Source organism: Centroberyx gerrardi, chromosome 2 (genome assembly GCF_048128805.1).
Source record: "Centroberyx gerrardi isolate f3 chromosome 2, fCenGer3.hap1.cur.20231027, whole genome shotgun sequence".
Taxonomy (NCBI): domain Eukaryota; kingdom Metazoa; phylum Chordata; class Actinopteri; order Beryciformes; family Berycidae; genus Centroberyx; species Centroberyx gerrardi.
Genome location: NC_135998.1, coordinates 20,873,192 through 20,896,766, shown reverse-complemented (window position 1 = coordinate 20,896,766; position 23,575 = coordinate 20,873,192). Strand labels below are relative to the sequence as shown.

The window sequence follows — 23,575 nt, the reverse complement described above, 5'->3', positions numbered from 1 at the left end:
TGGTTGATCCATCAACCTCACATTTACATAAAAATCTTTAAATTATTATTATTAATCATGCCAGGTCCAAAGGTACATGCAGCCAGAGTATACACCAATACAGAAAACATGAATACAGCACCCCTTAGTGGTAGATTACACAACTACCATGCTGTTGACAAATGCTTAAAACAAGCATTTCTCTAAGAACAAAAACTTGCTATTGACATGGCCATTATCATCTCACATGCCGAAACATTTACATTTGAACTAATTTAAGATGAAGTCAAAACAGCTGTGCCTACTGTTTTCAGCAGTGATTTCTCAAGCCATAGTGAGTTATTTCATACTGAAGTGACTTTGCAAAATCTAACATAGCAAAAAATCTTCTGATAGATGCAGATCTGTATATTGTGGTCCTGATTATCTCAGTGGGTAGAGCATGGCATTAACACTGCCAGGGTTTGGGGTTTGATGCTAAAAATATATGCACTCGTGTTACTCTAAGGTGCTTTGGATAAAACATCCACCAAATATCTTGACGGTATACAGTAATACTTTCATACTATCTCAGTATCACATTGATGCAGCATTTATACAAACAGAGGGCCCATTATAAAGTAGCAGGTCAAACCTCACACTTTCTCTGTCAGTTTTAGAGAATGAGTTTGCTGATGACTGTCATTTCCTCCTGATCCCCTCATTAACTTCTGTAAACTTTATCCCATTCGCTGCTTGGGTTAGATTTATAATGATGGAGTGAAAGTGGCTTGTACTTCTATTATTCACCATTCGTGTGACAAATAAGGGAAGAGAACAGAAGAGAGTGCTCTCCTTTGGCTTGTAAGAAAAAGATGTGTGTAACCAAATGACATTGTTCCAATTAACATTTCTCATTGTGTGCAATCCCTAAGAACTAAGTGTGTGTATGTGTGTGTGTGTGTGTGTGTGTGTGTGTGTGTGTGTGTGTGTGTGTGTGTGTGTGTGTGTGTGTGTGTGCGTATGTGTTTGTGTGTGGGTGGGTGTGGTAGGAGTCATGCTTTTGTCAACACAATGTTCACAATGACACATTCCCTCTGTGAGAAAAAGCAGCATCATAGCTCACTGGTATACGGACAATAAACTGCTTTTGGTCATCTGTAACTGCAATCATGATGATCTCCACTCTTCCTGCTGCATGCCACTCTTAAATTGCTCTTTAATTTAAAACAAAGAGCAGAAATGATCAGTGCTCTTAACATTGTTTTCATACGCCATCTTGTGGTATAAATTGGTTAGCGCACAGGTGGAGTGAAATCCAAAAGGAGAGAATTACATTTTCCGAAGAAAAACAGCAGCTCAAATTGTCCCACTCAAAAAATGACCATTGATTTAAGTAGAAAAATGTGGAGATTAACAGAAAAGTCACACATTGCAGCACACATGTGCAAGATTAGTGGTGTGAAAGCACGGTCAGACATCCACAATGCAGTTATCACAAATTCTAAATTTATTCAGAATTCTCAATTTTTGTAACATATCCTTGTTGATCTGTAATCAAACAAAGCACTATTGCATGAACATTGAAAAACAAGTATTGAAAATTTAAATTATTGATAAAATAAGAGGCAATCATCTAGTGGGTTTCCAACTGATTGTTAAGATGGTTATAATTAAATAAAATATGCAATCTGAGTATTGTGATTAGACAGCACAGGTTTGTAGATAATGATGTGCTAAATGAAAGGACTGATGTTGCCACAGAGTCTGGAGTGTCTTGCATTCAGTTGGAGCCATTGTCTTGCAGGCTCAAAGCCAGTAGTAGGAGGTCTGACATCTACAATACAAGAAGGAAATGGAGAAATACATTTATGGAACCATGTTATCACATTCTCAAAAAATGAGCCATGAAATATTATGGTAAATTGTTCAAATAAGTGTTCTCAAGGGCCTCTAACAAGTCATAGAAACATAAAAGAGTAGTCTATATCCCCCTTTATGATTTGCTTCAATGCATGAGAAATTGGTGGCACAATGACGATGAGGAGAGGCAGGACAAAACACATGGACACCTTAATTACATTACTGACCTCTCTGAGATATTTGTCTCTATCCTCCTCTCTCCAGCCGCTCCTGAGCAAGCGCAGCCTGTTTGCAGTGTATGAGATCTGTCTTTGGCTCTTGTGATGGACCAGTGCCCTGAAAAAATCTTGCACCAGCTTTGGTGGACGCTCATATTGGCCCAGCACTTTGTCCCCTCTTTCTAAGGGTGTTGGGTAGTCACTGTCATGGTTGCTGTCATGCAGTCCAGGCAGGCTCTCGATGCTCTTCTTTCCCATCAAATGACCTGGGAAGTCAAACAGAAAGGGATGTAGGATACTGTGCACATTGATCAATCTAGTGTGTCATCAACTGCAATCTATTTCCAAACTGTCACAATCTGCTGAGCCACATTTGGTCTTAGCCAATACTGTGATATAAGACAACTTCTTGTATCCATGAAATAATCTGTAATTTCATTGCAATTGTAGCCCAATCACGTTGTCATCATTTCTCGGCAAGGCTAGATGGTTTAAGCACCTTCTTATTCTATGTATGTAATACTTACCAGTGGATTGTCTACCAAGATACATCTTTCAAGAAATCAAAATAAAAAAGAAAGAAAACAAAAACAACAAACTTATCTACTATCTACAATTAGCCTACATCCACGGTATAGTAGTAGTCGTAGTAGTAGGTGATTATATATTGTTTCAAAACAGCAAGATTCCCGTACTGTTGTTCAATTATTTTCTCTTATGTCAAGGATTTCTATAATAATACCACTTGCCCTACTATAAATGTGTTATGATCCTCCTGGATATTAATGCTCTAAATATTTCTGTCTGATCTGATGCATATTAAATCAAGCCATTAGTTATGCCAATACTCTTTACTAATTTTAAAGTTTTAAAGTTTCCCTTACCTACTGCCCAGTGATTGCCGCGTGGATACATTTTCCCACCAGCTGCTGCAGCACTTTCTGAGCAGTGCACCATACAGGTTATTGTTGCCAGAATAATAACAACTGGTAACACTGGTCTGTAAGTCCACGAATAGCAGATGCAAACTTCGCCCATGTTATCAGATAATGCGCGTTTTAAAGCCTGGTATATCGCAATCCTTGGTTGCAGTTAATCAGTTTAAACTAACTTAATGCTCAGCCATAGTCGATTTTATTTATATCAACCTATGTCGCGAAAAAAAAAAACCCTCTCCAATTTCGTGATGCAGAGAGTTGTTGGAGAAGTTACTGGTATCACGGTATGAGCGATGTCTTTGATGGAAACGACTAATGATGAAAGTTAAATGCCCCTCCTGATAGAGTTGTACGTCAGCGGTGTTTTTAAAAATACACCATGGTGCCGGTGCCAGAGTGAAAAACTGATGGTGACAAATTACGATCTATAGCCGGTGATTATTGTTGCTCCACTTGGTTTTGTTTGTCCAGAGATTGCATAGTGATCGCGGGAGGTGTCAGCGTCATTTCACGATGATGGACAGGAACTCTGAGTAATTGCTTCCCTCTGTTGAAGGAGGTGGCAATATGGGGTACAATTAGCTCACATGTGATTTATGAGTGTTTTGACACTGATTTGGGGGGGGATAGAATAGAATAGAATAGAATAGAATAGAATAGAATGGAGCAGAGCAGGACAGAACAGAACAGAACAGGACAGAACAGAACAGAAGAACAGAATATAGAATAACAGAACAGGACAGGACAGAACAGGACAGGACAGGACAGAACAGGACAGAACAGAACAGAAAAACAGAATATAGAATAACAGAACAGGACAGGACAGGACAGGACAGGACAGGACAGGACAATAGAATAGAGTAGAATAGAATAGAGCAGAGAATAGCAGAACAGAACAGGACAGGACAGGACAGGACAGGACAGGACAATAGAATAGAGTAGAATAGAATAGAGCAGAGAATAGCAGAACAGAACAGAACAGGACAGGACAGGACAGGACAGGACAATAGAATAGAGTAGAATAGAATAGAGCAGAGAATAGCAGAACAGAACAGAACAGGACAGGACAGAACAGGACAGGACAGGACAGGACAGGACAGGACAGGACAGGACAGGACAATAGAATAGAGTAGAATAGAATAGAGCAGAGAATAGCAGAACAGAACAGGACAGGACAGGACAGGACAGGACAATAGAATAGAGTAGAATAGAATAGAGCAGAGAATAGCAGAACAGAACAGAACAGGACAGGACAGAACAGGACAGGACAGAACAGGACAGAACAGGACAGGACAGGACAGGACAGGACAGGACAGGACAATAGAATAGAGTAGAATAGAATAGAGCAGAGAATGACAGAACAGAACAGAATATAGAATAACAGAACAGGACAGGACAGGACAGAATAGAGTAGAATAGAATAGAGCAGAGAATGGCAGAACAGAACGGAACAGAACAGAACAGCATAGCACTGATGCAGACTATTCTGAGACTCTAAGTGGCATCACTGCATACCACAGCACAGGCAGACATCCCAACGCTTTGAAAGGATGCATATTAAGGAATTTGATGGGATATCATCCTGACCTATTACACTTTTTGCAGCTAAATGCAATGAATGAAGCATCTCACACTGCTGTCAAGCAGAGAGCTTGTACGTGTTGTTTTGTAAACCTCACACTGTTTTCAGAATAGAGGAAATGATGCAGAAGTCAATATCAATAGTGACTGCTAAGGAACACAAATGAAAGAAGATGCTGTGAATGTCTGTTGCTGGCAGACAATACTTGTTTTGTGCTCAGTGAAGAGAATTTGCCAATACAGTGTATGACAGCATGTTATATTATAGAATCCACATCCTTTATCAGTGCAATTTATTACAGTGACTTGTCCCTCTGGAAAGATCAACAAAGTGAAATAAGCAATCCTCAAATATAGTGTGGCACCTACGTAAATGCCTGTGTGAAATTCTCATACTTGAGTGATCCCATTCATGACTGTATTGACATACAGATTGTTGGAGAAAGAGAATAAGTGAAGACAGATAAGGAGTCCTTGTGCGCTATGCAGGTAGGTAACATTTTGCGTTGAAAAGGTTGAGTGTTTCCCCTGGGTATTGTCAGGTCACAACCCCACACGTCCCTAGACGATATTGATGGGTCTGGCTCATAATACACCGTATCCTCATCCAAGAATGACCTTAACAGAGCAGGAATAAGTCTTATGAGTCACCTATGGTCAAAGGACAGTAACAGATGGCATACACCGAGGAGCGGCATCTGCAGTATTTTCTGGCTTATTTTTATTTTTATCTGAGACAACGGCATACAAACAAATCAAGCATGGTCATGTGAAAACGTTTTGACAAGTTACTAAATCTCAGGTACATGGAAATATACTTGTGAATTAAACGATTCTGATTGGACAAATCTTTTAGATTCTTCTTTTAAATATACTAATAAAGAGTTTTATTCCAAAATGATATATCTACCATTTGAAAAATGTGACACCTACTCTGACAAAATGATTCTGGTGATGAGGGTAAAAATCAATTATATTCTTGAAGTTATTAGCTATCTTGAGCTATTTACTTAAAAATAATGCCTTTTTAGAGGATGTAATCACCAGAGTTTGTCAAAAAATAAAGCAAGGAACATCAATTAACTTATTCTAAGATGGACATATAGTATTTTGGAATGAAACTTCAAAATCAAATATACTGTACAATGAAGGCATGAACTATGGGTAACTGCGTACATAGGAGCCAAGGATTTTCAACCATTTACCCACTCATTCATGATTTTAATAATGGCCACTCAAGTCTGATTGCCATTCCTTGCTCACCCACACCAGAGACCACGGAAATCATCTCAGGTCACACAATGAAACCAAATCTAATTAGTTCAGAAGTTTGAATAGTCACGATTGGTTGCGTCATTCAGCATTTGACACTTGACAGCTGGTAATTACAAGTTTAGATTTTAGATTTTTGGTTGAATAATGTACGATGTGATGGTTGTGTCACCTGTTCAATTAGTACTGAAAGGGATCTATGCACGGAAGATGAGACATTTTCACTGGATTATTATAGTTTCCTAGGCAGATTTCTCCTGAAATGTATTGCACCCTTGACAGATTTTCATCAAAAGTAGTAGAATGGAAAGGTAGATGATGCCTGCCATAACTTTGAAGTCCTGGTTTATTCTAACCTCATTTTTTGGGAGCAATGCAGAAACACCAGATGGCACTGTAGGGTGAATTTAGGCAGCACTCCCATCAATTACTTTCTGTTTTTACAGGATGATGAATCCTTTGTTCTGCAGAAGGCTATAACTGCATCAATAAGTTCAGTTTTAAACTTTTCATAGACATGTTTATCTTAAGCATTACAACTTTTAAAAGCCTAAAACTTTACAACCATAGACAACCATAATGGCTGAAAGAGTGCACAAATTAATACAAACCTAAAGAGGTTTACAGATGGATAATTAGTTTGGCTGATCTGAAGTTTTGTGTAGATTTATTGGAATTATTATTTAACAATTATAGATATTTAATAATACAAAGTATTCTTTTTAGTGTTTGTTCAGATTTATTTCATTTATTTCATGCAGCAGTCACAGACTAAACAATATAAAGCTACTCATGCTATCACTGAAGATATCTATATATATGTGAGCTGTGATAATAATGTCCTTTCATCCATCCTATTAATTCCAGATGTCAGATACATTGATTGACCAGAAGATGGTATCATGACTACTATAATATTGGCTTTATGAGAAGTAAAATTGGGCCATTTCAGGGCAGCCTTTCAGCAGTGTCAATTAAAAAAGAACAATTTGCCATTATGAGGCCTTTACTGTCTGTCACACTTCTGACTAAAGCACCTGGCAGCTGTCCTCCCATTCAGTGACCTCAAACGTAACACAGGGCTTTAAAATAATATTCATAATTTTACCTTTTTGCTCTTGTTCAAGCACCATCTGTACAATTCAAGAAGAGTCACAACACCACACAACTACCAGAACACATTTATATAGCAGATAAACATATCTTTACTAACTATTCAGGTGACTTCGAGGAAAACAATCATGGGGAACATATTTGTGTGTGTGTGTGCGTGTGCGCACAAGATCACCATTGCATTTAAAACTGGATTGTTTTGATATAGCATGTGCCACTAATCAAGCAATTTATCGATGACTCCTTTTAAGGATGTATTTAACAAGGGAAGTCAATCAAGAGCAAATTCTTTTTTGATCATTTTTTTTAGCGGTACAGGGCTCACTTCTAAGGTATGAATATAAAGCCGGAGAAATATGCAGCAAATGAAAAGGTAAGGTACCTATGGACGCCCTGGTAAAGTTTTAACACTATGATATAACCTATCTTGGAATGACATCAGCATTAGAGGTTACTTCTAATTCTATTTCTATTTCAAACAGGGCAAAGTAAGCGTCAAGCCTATAGCCAATGTGTGTGGAAGCACTTTGATAGGAATGAAGAGTCACATGGGCTGAAAGAGCCTCCAGGGCAAATTAGAGAAATGGTGCAATTAGAGTGACACAGATGGTTTGAGTTGATTGACACTGTTCCTTACCCTATCAGGCCTTCTTTTCAGATTTGTAACATTTCATTACATTCCAAACACAGGACATTATTAAGAAATGTAGACGAATTATACATACTCTCCATGTTTTACATTTCTACAAATCAAAATATTCTATACCATAATATACTACAATCATAGCCATGATTTAATTGAAAAAAAAATCTGCAGCATAAACTATGTATGAGAAAACAGGACCTTTTGAGTGAGATTTTCATGCATGCACTTGAAATGATAAAGTTAGGCTTGCAAGTGTCACGACTAAATATGGTTGTTTCATACAGGAAATTCTTTATATAAGATGTGCAAGGTTTTAGTGCCTCCTATTTGCAGTTCGTCGTCGACAAGAATGGAAGCAACATGTGACGTCATGTGACTCTGGGACTACGTTAGGGGTGGGGAGCACAGCAACCTCAGCCTCCTCCTCTCCTGCACTGAATCTATCACACTGTAGAGCAGGCAGAAGTCACAATGAGGGCCTTTTACTATATATGCACATTTCAACCGGCAGTAGCATTGCAGTGTATCAAATGCAATTGTGTTGTCTGATAAATAAATATGGCATATTCCTTTATATATGAAGGCTACTTAGATTATGCTGCAGTATTCATGGCTGCCTTTGATAGGGCTGTTTTTCTGCTAGATCTATCAAGGACTGGTGGCAGAGCATAGAGAGACAGTCTTAACCTGCTGAAAGCCTCTCTCTGCAGGCTCCCAGGTAGGTTATGGAATACTTGGTTTGTTTATGTTTTGTTTACCATGGCAATGGAATGGTGAAAATGTCTTACCTACAGGACTAAGTCTGTCGCAGACAATGTGTTGCCATCCTTGCACTTTTTGCTTGTTGTTGGGTTACTTATCTTGTAGGTGTAGTGCTATGTGGGATACATGAATAATGAAATAAGGGCAATCATGATCATGTTTGCAGATGTGGAATAGATTGCTATGAATGTATATGACACTTATTTGTTTAGCTACCCTTGACAGAAAAGCAAACACGAGACCCAATGACCTTGGCATATGCAGCTGGGCAGTTGGGCCTAAACAGAGGCCTGTAGGCTATTTAATAATAATGGAATTAGGTGATACGTTATTGATCCCTATAGAAAAACGTACAGGATTAGGACTACTTTATCTGCACAATCCTACATTAACAACATTTCCCGCTTGATCATATGCTGTACTATAAAGAAAGGCTTAAAATATGTGCATATTGTAAATATTTATGTACTTATTATGCTTCTCTCTTGTTCATTTCCTTTTCTTCCTCTCTATCTCCCCCACCTCCCTCTCCCTCTCCCTCTCTCTCTCTTCTCCCTGCACCAGCTGCTGCTGCTGCTCCAGAGCCAGAGTGGAGAGTCCCCTCACCCCCCTGCACAGACATAGACAAAAGGCCTGCTGAACACTGCCCCCTTTCTCTATCCATCACTCCATGCACGGCCGTGGTGGTAGGGCTACGGGAGAAACGAGGCCTGGACTGGGACTAAATCTGGGACTGACCCACAGAAGCAGTGGGAAGAGGGGGAGGGGAGGAGGAGGATGGGGGCTGGAATGGTTGGGGCTGAGTAGGGCAGGTGCTGAGGCCTCAACAGGAAGATTTCACACTGAATATCTCTCAGAGTGGAAAAAATCTGACAAGGGTATGCCACATTTCCTACTCCCTCTGTATATGCATGAATGTGTGTTTATGTTTATGTGTGTCTATGTGGTGGTATATGTGGGCTGGGGCTGCATGCGTTTGAAGAAAGTTTGGGGATGCGTGCATGACCTGTGCCTGCCCATGACAAAGTAAAGTGTCTTTGATGGGCTTTTGTATTCCTTGTCTTTATATCACAGTGGTGGATGCACTGTTGATAGGGGCTGCATGGATGGCAGTTTTTAATTGACAAAGATCAGTTGGGGTCAAGGCTAGATGGCAGAGTAAGGCTACCAGTGATGCCCCTCAGACCAGTGCAGCACAGTGGGGTGAAAGCACTGGAGGATCTGGTCGAGAAAAAGGCCCAGGTACAGAACTGGATTTCTACCACCATCATGGTTACCTACTTTCCTCTCCTTTGCAGTGAGAGTTGGTGTAGTAAGTTGGATGTCAATTGCTATTACTGTGAGTCAGTGTTTTGCACATCATCTTACTTATCATCTTTTAATTTTTACCTCATCTAAGTTATTCTTTTGTTTACATTGTGTATGTGTGTTTTTTCTCCTTTTCCTTACTGTTTTCTTGTTTTTTATTTGTGTCAGGGTACCTGTCCTCAATCTCAAGCTCAGTTTCTTTTCTTCCATTCTGCCCAGGTTGTTGTTGTTTGCATTATCAAGGCCTAAATTTATGACAGGGAAAATGACAGATACCAGATTAGTTTAATGTGGGAACCCTGCCACCTGTCCATAAAATGTCTTGTGTTGTTCTTTCACCAATTCTGCACGATGTTATACCTATATTTTAGTGTAATATGTTGCAGTGTTTCCTGGGAGGTGGGCACACTCTTTCCGTCTCTGTGTTTCTGAGGCCATACTGCAGCAGAGGGCTTTATGTTGGGTGACCGGAACCAGTTGAAACCGGTTTGAGGCAGACGGAGGGCTCACAGGAACAATGCCGTCTCTGTGCTCCACTGAGGGATAGAGATAGCCCAGGCTACTCCATGGCAGCCCTTCACAACTCAGCCACTGGCTACTATGGCACAGGCACAGATCCTGCGGCTGCTGACTGCTGGCTGGATGTCGGTGTGCTATGCAGCATGGCTCACTGCAAGGGGAGCAGGGAGATTTGGGAAGGGACGAGGGCAGGGGGACGTGGCTGTCTGGGAGTCTGTGAATCTGCAGCCTAGAGCCTGCCTCACAGGACCATTATCTATCTGTCTGTTTGTGTGTCTGTATGCTGCTAGTGGTGCAGAGAATGACTAAGGAGGATCCTTACCAACACCACCACCACTCACCAGCTCCCTGGATGTAACCTGACCCTGTATTCTGGGCCTTTGCCTTGTTGGAAAGAAACAGGATTTTTTTCCATGCAGGGTGGGGTGGATGGCTTTTTGTGGGTTAGTAGTGTTGTGACTGTGTTTGTTGCAGGATGGAAGGAAGGAAGGAAAGAAGGTTTGGCTAGTGGCTGGAGAGGGACGGAGGCAAGAGGGTGAGGAGTGGCTGATTCAATTGCATGTTTCCACTATTGTTATTTTGCCTTCACTTTATTGAGATACTGTATTATACAGTATGTGGATTTGAGGTTGTAACGATGCATGTTTATTAAACTGGTGTTGTGGAGAGGAGTTTTGTGTTGTGTATTTTTCATATTTGTCAGTATTTAACATTCATTTACTTCCTACGTCAGGCTACTTTTGCTGTCATGGCTGTGACTAGCTTTTTCTCTTCCCACCAGGCCCCTTTCTGCTGCAGCTTCTCACAGCTCAGCAGCCATTTTTTTCCCTCGTTTCATCTCTCTCCTGCCCTCTATCTCCATACAATTTCAATCTGTACCTCTCATTTTGTTTATGTTTGCCTCACCATTGAAGCTTCCCCATCGCCTGGATTGAAAATTGTTATCAAAGTTGCATTTTGCAACAAAAGCTGATGTTAAGAGAGAATGGTTCTGTGTGTGTGTGTGTAAATATATGTGTGTGTGTGCGTGTGTGTGTGTGCAGATACATAAATTTGGATCAAACAGCAGTACTGGTTTGGCTGCACGTACAAGCAGAGCAGCTCAATGGCCATGCCTTTTGATGCCTTTTGTCCCTCACACCCATAACATACAGACACATTGCATTTCAGCCCCATCATATTTTGTGTTCACTATCACTTAAAATAAAGACTGTGCACGTTACTGAAGTATTGTAACCTTAGGAGCAAAGTTTTTCACTGTTTCATAATGAAAGACATTTTTTTCCCCACACAATATTCACTATCAATATGTTCTACGGACATTGTCTGTTTGTCATAAATAAACATGATGTGTATGCTTAAGAGACTGTCCATTTGTAGATCATTGCATTTGCTAATATAGCCTAATCATAAGCCTTGTTGCATTTTCTCTTCACATTCATATACCTGCACATCACATTGCATTCTGCTGAAATATTGTTTACCATATCATATTTATCCCCAGAACCAACCACTGATAGGAGTACACTAATAGTACACTAATCCTCTGTATTGCAGTTACCTTGATCAGACCTTTCTGTCTTCTGATCACAAAAAATTATATTCAAAAAGAGGAAATGCTTGATATAGTAAAGACATGATGTAGGTCCATCAGCCGCTTTTCAAGAAAAGTAAAAATGGATTCAGGTATTATTTTTTCTATTTAATTACTTCCAGCAATTTTAATCATGAAGTGATTGAAGAGGAAATCAGTTTCGCTAAGCACCCAGATTAAATGTCATTAAAAGTCACATCTACTCCCTGTGTGTGGAGTGGACAAGCCTGTGGTTCCCTTTTGTTTCTCTCTGAAAGGGGTTAATAAAGTAATCTAACTTAAGGAGGAAAGTGACAGATGGATGACTTTTATTGTACACACTTGAAAGAGCTATTCGAACATCAACATGCCAATTGTATTAAAGCAAAGTCCACCTGACTCATTGTTCAAGAGCCCTGTGTATCAGTGTGTTGGACAGTTATGCTGCACATAGCCTTTTAACTCTTTACCTTGACCAGATAAGTGCTTGATTTAAAGAAAGATGAAGAGAGAAAGCATTCAGCTCAAAGTCTGCTAATGCCTAAATGAAACATCAAGCACCAGAATGCAGTGGCTATTTAATGGTTTACACACCATTTCATATGCTGTATGTGGATAGTGGCACACCATGTGGCAACAAATGAAATTGCAAGACTAAAGCTTGAACTGAATTATGCTTAGAGCCTTGCATCCAAATCTGCCCCAAAACATAAATCACATACACCTATGAATTCTGACAGTTCAAAAAGTATTAAAGAATACGAACAGCTCCTTCCCAAACACAGAACCATGAAAAAATGTACCTGTATCCCTAAAATGTTACTGCAGTCAGTGTTCAATAACTTGATCCTCTATTCATTGTTCAAGGAGTCATTCCAGTATTGTTGAATGGGGAATAACACTGAATAAGAATTAACTTTTCCTATTCTTATAGGCCAGGAGCTACCCTACTGACAATAGATGGCAGACTGCCTTTGTGGACTCAAACAATATTAATCTGGAATTTTACATCCAAATGATATACAATATAAGGTATATATTACTTTTGTGATTATGTGTTGTCTAATATATTTTGTATTTTATTAATTACTAGTTACCTTTCCTTCCGTTCCAAGTCATTTTCTGTGGAGCGGTAAATCAGTGTCGCATCATCAATTTTGCTGTGTGGCAAACTATTATTATGGGATATAGTGGAAAATGTTAGCACAGATCAAAAACTACTAGGACGTTGATATTATGTATTTCAAAGCTGAAACTCCTCGATATCACATACTAGATTCTGCATCATCTTGAAGCTTAGAGAGTGAATTTTTACACAAATCTGAACTAAACTGTCCAATCCTAGGGAAAATATGTATTCTGTTTAATTTTATGCAAAGCTACAGTGATGATAATCTAATTCATAGGTATTGCCTGTGATATTATATGCAGGCCTACTGTCTACAATCTTGTCAGTATTGGCAAACCCTCTGACAGCATTGAAGTAGTATAAGATGTCTTTTTTTTTTTTTCCAGTATCCAACATTTTCATAGTTTGGTGCAGTCAATGGATGATTTGTCTAACTTTTAAATGGGATTGGTGGAACAATTGTTTTTCCTTTACCTTTTCTATAAAGTCTACAGTACAGGGGTTTCCATTAATAATTTATGCTGACTGGGATATGCCCTCTCCCTCCATCAAATCACCCCCTGGGTCCAATCAATTTTCACCTTTAAAGAATCACTGTCTCTTTCTTTTGTCTTCCTTACTGGCCTACACAAACTGATCCAGACCTTTTGTTTTTCCAGGATTACTGGTGTCTGCATTGCACTACTCTCTGGATGCCCTAACTCCACAATCCAACGTAAATTATTCCCTATAAACCTAAGTAAACTCTCTACTCACAAGATGAGGACTAATTTCTCATAATAAAAAACAAAAAGGCCCGCTTTTGGAACAAACTTCTAGCCAATGTCTGGGAATTAAATACTGTTTGAAGTCCAGATTCAAGACTCATTTGTTTTGTGAAGCTAACAACTCCCACCTTACCTGCCATTTCTTTCCCTTTGTTGCCTTCCATGCATCCATGTCATTTACTCCAGCAAACTGCCCTGCTTGTTTCTCATATCCATTCACTCAGGCACATACACAAACACATATACACACACTTCTGTTTATCTTGTTGTCCTTTGTTCTCTGTAAAACACTGACAAACTAACTACAAAAAGATTACATTGATTTGGGTTGATTTTAGTTTCTCAATTGTTGTAAAGACAACAGAGAGAAAAGCTTCCCTCTATTAGATGATTCCATTGTCATCAAGACAGTATGTTGCAGAGATAACATTAACAATATTACTATATTATATTTTATATTATTACTTCTACATTGTCACCATTTAATTTTGTTACAATTAAATTCATTCAATCAGATACAAACATTGCCACTGCACAAAAAAATTTGATTAACACTGAAAAAAAAAAGACCCTTTCTCTTATGAGATGATTTATACCACAACACTAAATATAGGTTTGTTTTTAAAGAATAATAGGTAACATATCCTTAATTGACAAAATGATGCTACTTGGATAACTGGATGCTAACTGGATCCTTAATATTTTAGAGACATTGACAATGAGCTCATATATCCCTTTTTCCAAAAGGGATTTATAGCATTTTGCAATAGAACTCATCATGTCATCATTCGTCATTTCATATGTAGATATAGCTAAAAGACTATAAACAAGGCTAACATAATGCATTATTCTCCCATTTCTTCTGTGTTCTCCAGGTAATCTCCACAGCAGAACAGGAGCAGGACCATGGGAGATATGAAGACACCAGACTTTGATGACCTGTTGGCGGCCTTCGACATCCCTGACATGGTGGACCCCAAAGCCGCTATTGAGTCTGGTCATCATGATGACCATGAGAGCCAGCTCAAACAAACCAGTGGTGGGGTGACTACCAACGAGGACGAGGCCCACAACCCCTCGGCAGGACATGACATTGGCGTTAGCGTCATTGTCAAGAACATCCGAAACATGGACGCTGGTGAGAATGGTGGAACTATATCAGAAAAGGACGGCCATTTCCACTCCCATCCCCACACCCATGCTGTTACCATGGGCAATGGACTTCATAATGGCTTCTTACCAGCCATACCACCTAGTAATCATTACACCAAGAATGGATGGAAAGCTCCCAGAGAGGAAGGTCTGCCAGTTAGCAACCCATCATCTACCTTCAATCAGTTCAGCCCTATCTCCAGTGCTGAAGAGTTTGATGATGATGACAAGATTGAGGTAGATGACCCTATGGACAAGCAGGGTAGTCAATCATTTTATAGGCCCACTCCAAACTCCATAACAGGGCATCCTTCCTGTTCTAATAGAGAGGAGCAGAAATCTCCAAAATCTCCTATATCAGTGGACAGTGTTTCTAAACCTAGAGCCAATGGAGACTCAGGTCAATCCAAACTTGATCAAAACAACAACAATGGCACTTTGGGTTGCTCCAAATTTAACAATCCCCCTCAATCAAGGAAGCCTGTGGAGGAAGCCAAAGAAACTGTCCCCAAGCCGCAAGAACAGGAGAGCAAGGAAGCTGGAGAATCCTCAAGGCTTGGCTCTGTTACTGTGTCTAATCTCTCCCAGGCCAAAGCCAAGTCCTCTGCAAAACTCTCCTCTTGTATAGCAGCCATAGCAGCCCTCAGTGCCAAAAAGGCCAGTGTTGCCGACTCGGGTGTCTCGGATTCTCCTACTGTCCAGAGAGAATCCATACACATCACTCCCCAGAGAGAGTCCCCTAAGGAGGCCAATGAAAGTCCCAGGGCTCCAGAGAAGCCACATGAACAGGAATCAGCCATGGAGGTTGCAAAGAGGCTGCTGTCAAGAGAACCAGACAGCCCTTCTAGTGTCACCAGTGAGGGTAGCAGTAAAGGCTCCCCTGCCTCACCCACAGGCACCACCCCTGTCATCCCAAAGGTTAGAATCAAAACCATCAAGACCTCATCGGGCCAGATCAAACGTACCGTCACCCGAGTCCTTCCAGAGTTTAACCCCGAAGGCCTGAAGAAAGGAGAAAATTTGAATATCCCCTCTGTCATGGCTTCCTCCATGCTTTCCTCCACAATCTCCAACGCAATTTTCTCATCTACCACACGACCTTCTCTTCCAACCACAATAGTAGCTACCACTGGAGGTCATTCCATGGAAATTACCAAGCAGATGACCATCAAACCTGTGGCGACAGCCTTCCTACCAGTCTCAGCAGTCAAGACAGCAGGTTCACAAGTTATCAACCTGAAGCTGGCTAACAACACCACAGTCAAAGCAACAGTGATCCCCGCTGCCTCGGTGCAGAGTGCTAGCAGTGCCATCCTTAAAGCCGCTAACGCCATCCAGCAACAGACTGTCATGGTACCCGCCTCCAGTCTGGCTAATGCCAAACTTGTTCCAAAGACAGTCCATCTTAGCAACCTTAATCTTCTGCCTCAGACTGTGTCTTCTGCTGCCTGTGAGCTCCACCAGGCCCTGTCCTCCTCCAAGAAGCCCCAGCATCAACAACCACGGCAGCAAGTCAAGCAGCAGACAATACTGGCTGGCCAAGCCCCAAAGAAAGTATCCAGGGTTCAAGTGTTCACCAGTTCTCAAAGTTCTGTGGTGGACGCCTTCAATAAAGTCCTGAGCAGCATAAACCCTGTCCCTGTGTATGTGCCTAACCTCTCTCCTCCAACCTCAGCCTGTATCTCGCTGCCCTCTCGTGGTTACAAGTGCCTGGAGTGTGGGGATTCCTTTGCTATCGAGAAGAGCCTGACCCAGCACTATGAACGTCGCAGCGTGCGGATCGAGGTCACCTGCAACCACTGTGCCAAAAGCCTGGTTTTCTACAACAAGTGCAGCCTGTTGTCTCATGCCAGGGGCCACAAGGACAAAGGGGTGGTCATGCAGTGTTCACACCTAATCCTAAAACCCATCCCTGCAGATCAAATGTTAACCACATCACCTTCATCAGGCCAACCCAACTTCACCTCTAACACCCAAGCCCAGGGCTCTGCAGGTCAAATCCCAGGGAAGGTTGGTGGTGGTGGGACCCACACTGCAGTGATCTCAGCCCCATGCAGTGCTCCTCTAGTGGCAGCCATGCCCTTGGAAGATGATGCATCGAAACTCTGCAGGCATAGTCTCAAGTGCTTGGAGTGCAACGAAATGTTCCAGGATGAGAGCTCCCTAGCCATGCACTATCAGCAGGCACTGGAGTCGAGCGGGCAGGTGTGCGTGTGTATGTGTATGTGTGTGTATATAGCACAAACTGTTAAGTAAATATGCTTCCATTTTATCTACAGAATGTTGAATGGGAAAAAGAGTTACCTTGACTGCTGCCAGATGTATTGATTAAGACAGTGCATGCTGTTAATATTGGTAAACAGTATTCTTTATGTTAATATAGGATAACCCCTCTTGTTCTGTCTTACAATAATTCCAGTGCCATGATAAATCATGATGACATTTTGATTTTTTTTATCTCTTCTTTTTCATGCCAGAAAACATGCACTATCTGCCAAATGCTTCTTCCCAATCAGTGCAGCTTTGTATCGCACCAGCGAATCCACCAGCACAAGTCTCCTTACATCTGCCCTGAGTGTGGTGCCAGCTGTCGTTCTGTCCACTTCCAGTCCCATGTCACCAAGAACTGCCTGCATTATACACGTAGAGTCGGCTACCGGTCAGTACTGGAGAACAACCTACAGCACTTTAAAGATACAGCAACATTATTACATTGCATTTGAGTCTCAAAGGCCATTGTTTTTTATTTGTATTAACTTAAGGTCTCCAGTGGTTGAGGGCAGGTTTTTCAAATTTCAGAACTAAATCATTTGTCATAAAGGAAACCGTATTTTCAGATAGTCAACCCTGATAGAAAACAAGTTAAAAATATTTCTCCCTAACCACAGTTCTCCCTTCATAACTGTAATACAAGTGGCCATACTGTGAAATTAACCTGCTGCTCCCCCCCTTTCTTTCAAAGTGCCACTTACTCAGTCATTTCTAGTTGCAGTTTGGCTCATAACCCTATGCAGCTATCTTGACTAGTTAGCCCTCTAGCTAACCAATAGCAACAATAAGTGGCTTGCTTCTGCCATTATTGACTATGTTAACTAACCTTGCTAGAAAAATCTCCTACACGTTTTCTAATTCATTATTTTGTTATTGTGTTCAATGTTAGCCTTTGTTACAGCCAAGGTCCGTTCAAAAATGTTGCAATTTCTTTCTGCCTTGCATATCGGCAAAATGTATGGGGCACGGGAAGTGGTATTACTTCACACACAAAGCGGCTCCTTATCTTTGATATGTTACAAAAATCCACAGACAACGTGGTAATCTCAGTATCCTAATCACGGCAAGTGTCCATCAAACAAAGAACACGTGCTAACTCGGTAAAACATTGATAGAATGTTCATTGTTTTTGATTCTGAAACAGTCCCTTGGTATTTCCTACCAATGTTACACTTTGACTACACAAATGCTTAATTTGTGTAGTCTTAAAAGAATAGTTCAGCCAAAAATGTAATTGGTCATTATCTACTCATCCTCATGCCAGTACAAACTCCTATGAACATTTTTTCTTCATACAACTTACCAGGAGTTCACCAGGCTCACTTCCGGAGAAGCTTTCTTCCAAACAATTGCAGTAAATGGAGTCCTGTCCTTTAGGCTTCAAAAAGGGCAAAAAATGTCCATAAATGTACTCCATACGGCTCGTGCAGCATAATCCAAGTCTTCTGATGCCATGTGATCGCTCTGTGAGTGGAAAAAAACAAGATTTTATCAATTATTTAATGCTAATTGACTCTTCCCCCATAGTACACACAATCCTAGTGCAGCCACGGTGGCCTCATGAGATTTGATAATGCGGATTTGGCTATAAATCCTCAGCATCAAACCTCTAAGGGACATAGTCTAGGTTTCCAACCCCGCTGCTCCACCTCTGCTACCAACTGAGTATAAGCATTTTCCTTTCATATGTCTCATCTAATGCATCCTCCCATGGCACTGCAAGCTCAATAAAATACACTATCCATTGTGTCTCTGACCACAACACCAAGTCTGGCCTTAAATCAGTGCTCATTATTTCCTATGGGCTTATCAACATGTGGAATTATAAACTACTGCCATTTGTCAATCTCTGCTCATCCTTAGCTGGAAGAAAGGAAGGAGCATGGCTATGGGTCATGCTACACAAGATCAGTAGTTCGGACTTCTTGTCCGAAAATGTTGGATAACAAGACCTTGTGGAGCCAGAGGCAACCATTTGATTGGTTCCGAGTTTGAAAACACACACCCTGGAAACGGCACCTCTGGTTTGTTATTCTGTCCGAGCAGAAACAATTTTCCTTTATTACTTCATCATTACCTATGCTAATGATAAAAACGGATGAAAACTTCAACTTAAGACTTGCTTCTGTTCTGTCAGAAGTATGCTCTTAACATCAAATTGAGTCGATGAAGCCTTTACAGCTTTTTAGCTCCAAAACCAACAGGCTATGGTAATTATCAAACCTGACCGACAGCATTTACATTTACTGTTCTAAACACCGTTTACGTTTTACGTTTACGGAGACAGCAACAGTGGGCTGTTTGTAATATAAAGACAAACACACTAGTTGACATGAACTACAGCTGAACAAAGAAATTAGCTGTGCCTAAAAAAAGTGGAACTGCATCAACAAAATTCAAGGACAAAGATACAGATTAATTACCCAGAGCAAGGCAAGCATGCTAAAAAGGAAAGGGACCGTCAGTGCAGTGTCATCAAAGTACTGGCGACACTGTTGCAAAGTGATTACTCTGAAGTGCAGTGCAAAAAAACATATCAATGACTGCTTAGCACCAAAGATGTCACACACAAAAATAAATAAATAAATAAAAATAATCTTGTGGATTAGGCTGTTATGGCACCAAGTGATCAAAAAGACAATCTTGAATTAGATACACAATAGTGTCTGTGTCAAAGGAGTGAGTTAAACTGACTTCACCTCTATAATGTTATTAAAATCAAATTTGTGTGACTTTTACAAACTCTATTTCTCTTTTGCCACTCTTCTTCTCTCTCCCCCTCCTCCACTTCTCCTTCCAGCTGTATCCACTGCAGTGTGATCTTCGCTGATGTTTCTACTCTGAAATCCCACATCCAGAGTACTCACTGTGAGATCTTCTATAAATGTCCTATCTGCCCCATGGCCTTCAAGTCTGCACCAGGAACGCACTCCCATGCGTACACACAGCATCCAGGTGTAAAGATAGGGGAGCCCAAGTAAGTTTTCACATCTACCATCAAAAATACTGCGGATGTTTTTGATTTAAATTAATTGTTATTCTAACCAAGTAATAATCACTTGCCTTTCTCATTCTATGTTCTACTCAGCATGATGACTCAATTCCATCCTTTTAAATTCAGTGTATTGCAGTTGTTTGTTTTTCCTTTCTTTTTTGTTTTTTCCCAAAATTACCTTTTTCCACAGAGACCACCCCCCACCCCCATACACACATACACACACACCTACACACACACACACACACGACCACACTCACTCGATTCACATGCTCACACCTTCCACACACACACAACAGGTAATGTTACCCAATACCCATGTCTAATTAATTTTGGTCAGAAAATTTAACCTGGCTGTCTCATCAATAGCAGGGTTTTGGGGGTTTTAGACATGGCGGCTTTACCTTGGTTTATATTTTCCACATGGCAACCTTTCACTGACTTCCATACTGTCCATCATCAAGCCACTAATGAATTCAGGTTGTCAGGAGCAGGTGTTCTGGCCCCCCTGGCTTAAAGCTGAATAAACTGAACATGCCAAACAATATACAATGAACCTTAATACAAAAAAAACTTAAAAGTATATTGTACATTTTCATATTGTTAATTATTTGTTCAAATCCCATTATCTAAAAAGAAAAATTGTGTTGCGTACATTTAATTACACACTTTAGAGGTTGTGTACTTTAGGTGATGTACAGTATAATTCCATGGTTAGTATGATCAATTTAAATTGACCATACTGCAAATGTGTTGGCTGCATTTTTTTTTTTCCAAAAGGACTGTTTATCAATGGCTTCATGTCTTATGTAAGGGAGCACAAAATGAAATTTCTTTGCTCAGAAACAGTGAATTGCCTTAACACTCATTTCAGATTTCACATTCTGTTTATTTTCTTTGTAAATAAATTGAGTCTTTTGCATCTTGCAGTGTGCTCACAAGTCTCTTAAAGGACATTGTTTTTCTGTCTTTCAGGTTGATCTACAAGTGTTCCATGTGTGATACCGTATTCACTCTGCAGTCCCTGCTCTACACACACTTTGACCAGCACATAGTCAATCATAAAGTTTCAGTGTTCAAATGCCCCGACTGCTCTATGCACTATGCACAGAAACAGCTCATGTTGGACCACATCAAGGTAGGCCTGCAAAGCCAATTATTCCCAGGAGTCAAAAGCTCATATAAATCATAGCCACATGTATTGCAGATCGACTTTGGTTTAATAATCAGTCCTGTTTTTCACATTGTAGTTAACTCAGAAATTAAGTCTCCTGCTGTGACTTGAATTGATATACATTTTGTTTCAACCCTCCTTAATGGTTAACAGTATAATGTGTGACAGATCATAACATCAGGTTTCATAGTCAAGCATATGAATAATACTCATACGTTTAGTTTAGAAATAGTTTTACATATGATGGCTCCAATGCTTTATGAAATGTAAAAATGAAAACTTTTTCATAGTTCTTTCAGAAATTGTTATTATTCTGTCCCTGTGGATCCTTTCCAGGCCATACATGGAACCCTGAAGACCATTGAAGGTCCACCTAACCTGGGCATCAACCTGCCTCTCAGCACCAAGCCCACTAATTCAAACAGTAATAATGACAACAGCCCCAGCAGTAATAATAACAATAGGGATGGAGGGAATATAAATGGTCAAGACAGGGGGGACAAGAAGCCCCCTCCATTGCCCCTCAAGAAATCCAACAGTAATTGCTCAGTGGACCTCAGGAACCCTCCTGGCCCAGGGTATACATGTGGAGACTGCGATTGCCTCTTCACGTCCAGGGAGGTCTTTGTGGCTCACATGAGGCGTGAACATGGCAAGGTGAATGATTTTTAACCATGCTCTAAATGAAGTTTCAGATTTGTCATAGGGTCTTTTTGTGAGATACTACTTAGATGGAATCTAGAAAGAGATGTTGTAACACAAACAAAACAGATAAAGCAAACCAATCAAATAAACCTTATCTCTTTGACAGAAAAACAACTTTCTATGTCATGTGTCACATTTGCTAAGATATAAGAAGTCATAACTGCAATTTGTTCAAGTACCTTATATCTTCTTCTTCTCTGATGGCAGATACTGAAGAAGCATCCATGTCGACAATGTGACAAGTCCTTCAGCTCCTCCCACAGTCTGTGCCGGCACAACCGACTCAAACACAAGGGGCTGCGTAAGGTCTACACCTGCCCGTGAGTACACAGACTGATCCTTACAGTTCACCTACTGTTGAGTCCAGTCCAAGGTCAAAATGTTTAGTATTATCTTCAATACTCACAATTGATAGTGCTTGCACATTTGTATGCAAAGAAAAGTAGTGTTGTTCCATAAAACTTGAAATGTGATAATGACATGTTAGTTTACAAGAGGTTTTAATTGTTTTGTTGTACTTTTACAGACACTGTCCAGCCCTCTGTCAGCCATTCACTAAGAGAGTGCTGCTGGACCAGCACATTCAGCTGATACATGGAGTCAAAGACCCAGAGGGGAAGACTGTCGACCCTGATAATATGGAGGCTATACCTGTCAAGGAACACTCTCAGGTACTGTGGCTGAACATCTGCACTTAAGCGTGACAGACGCAGACAGTTGCACAACAAAAGCTGTGTCCACAGATTTGCAGATATCCATTTATTCAAGTACTCTTTCGAGATTGGTCATCCCATGACTGTATTCAACCTGGTAGATGCTTTTATCCAGAACACCTTACAAGTGAACTGCATAATTCTTCTCTCATCCTTAATCCATCTTCTCAATCTCTTCCACAGACCCTCAGCCCCAAGAGGAAGCAAGAAGAAGATGAGGGGTCTCCAGGCTTGCACCCCAGGGGCTCTGACTCACAGCCGTTAAAGAAGCTCAAGGTGAACATTCTCAAAGTTCACAAGTGCGCCGTTTGCGCCTTCACCACTGAGGACATCACCGCCTTCCATGAGCACATTCCCCAGCACAAGTCTGATGGGTCATCCTACCAGTGTCAGGAGTGTGGCCTCTGCTACACTTCCCACCACTCACTGGCCCGACACCTCTTCATTGTCCATCGGTTGAAAGAGCCGCAGGGTCTTGCCCGATGCAATGGACGGGGCAACTGCGGCGACGAGAGTCAAAGAGAGAACCAGCTGGACATCACAGATGAAAACAATGATGGGACACCAAATACCAAATGCAAAGTGTGTGGGAAGATGTTTGAAACGGAGGGAAACCTGAATACACACATGAGGACGCATGGGATGGCCTTCATAAAGTCAAAGAGACTGAGCACAGCCGAGAAATGAGAGGACCATACTTTTGAACTGCTGCTGTTGTACCATTCCACCTAAGACAATACTGCTGTTTTGAATTTATACAGTTTGTTAATCAGTTGCAGAGAAGTGTGACAATAACAGTTCACCCGTCTCCACTGACTGTTGTGCCCACATATATGAAACATAACATATATGTACTAAAATATGTATACAATATACAAACAAATTTCATGTTTAAAAATATGTAATATATGTCAAAGT

The 23,575-nt window shown here is 40.7% G+C and overlaps 2 protein-coding genes across 5 annotated transcripts; one reads left to right on the top strand and one right to left on the bottom strand.

Annotated features, from left to right (window-relative positions):
- Positions 1-1,741: 1,741 nt before the first annotated feature.
- On the bottom strand, positions 1,742-3,245 carry grp (gastrin-releasing peptide). The gene is made up of 3 exons (XM_078286120.1): positions 2,924-3,245; positions 2,049-2,305; positions 1,742-1,795 (listed from the first exon to the last, which is right to left on the bottom strand). Exons 1-3 carry the CDS (start codon positions 3,075-3,077, stop codon positions 1,742-1,744), a joined length of 465 nt encoding a protein of 154 aa, XP_078142246.1. The 5' UTR covers positions 3,078-3,245.
- Positions 3,246-14,553: 11,308 nt separating this feature from the next.
- znf532 (zinc finger protein 532) lies at positions 14,554-23,344 on the top strand. Of its 4 annotated transcripts, XM_071914474.2 has the most exons (8): positions 14,554-17,004; positions 17,277-17,458; positions 19,871-20,047; positions 21,041-21,203; positions 21,576-21,896; positions 22,152-22,264; positions 22,471-22,615; positions 22,841-23,344. In XM_071914474.2, the coding sequence occupies exons 1-8, from the start codon at positions 14,554-14,556 to the stop codon at positions 23,342-23,344; spliced, it is 4,056 nt and encodes a 1,351-aa protein (XP_071770575.1). The 4 variants fall into 4 exon arrangements, with proteins under 4 accessions (XP_071770575.1, XP_071770583.1, XP_071770591.1 ...); XM_071914482.2 differs by lacking the exon at positions 19,871-20,047; XM_071914490.2 differs by lacking the exons at positions 17,277-17,458; positions 19,871-20,047; positions 21,041-21,203.
- The last annotated feature ends 231 nt before the right edge of the window (positions 23,345-23,575 follow it).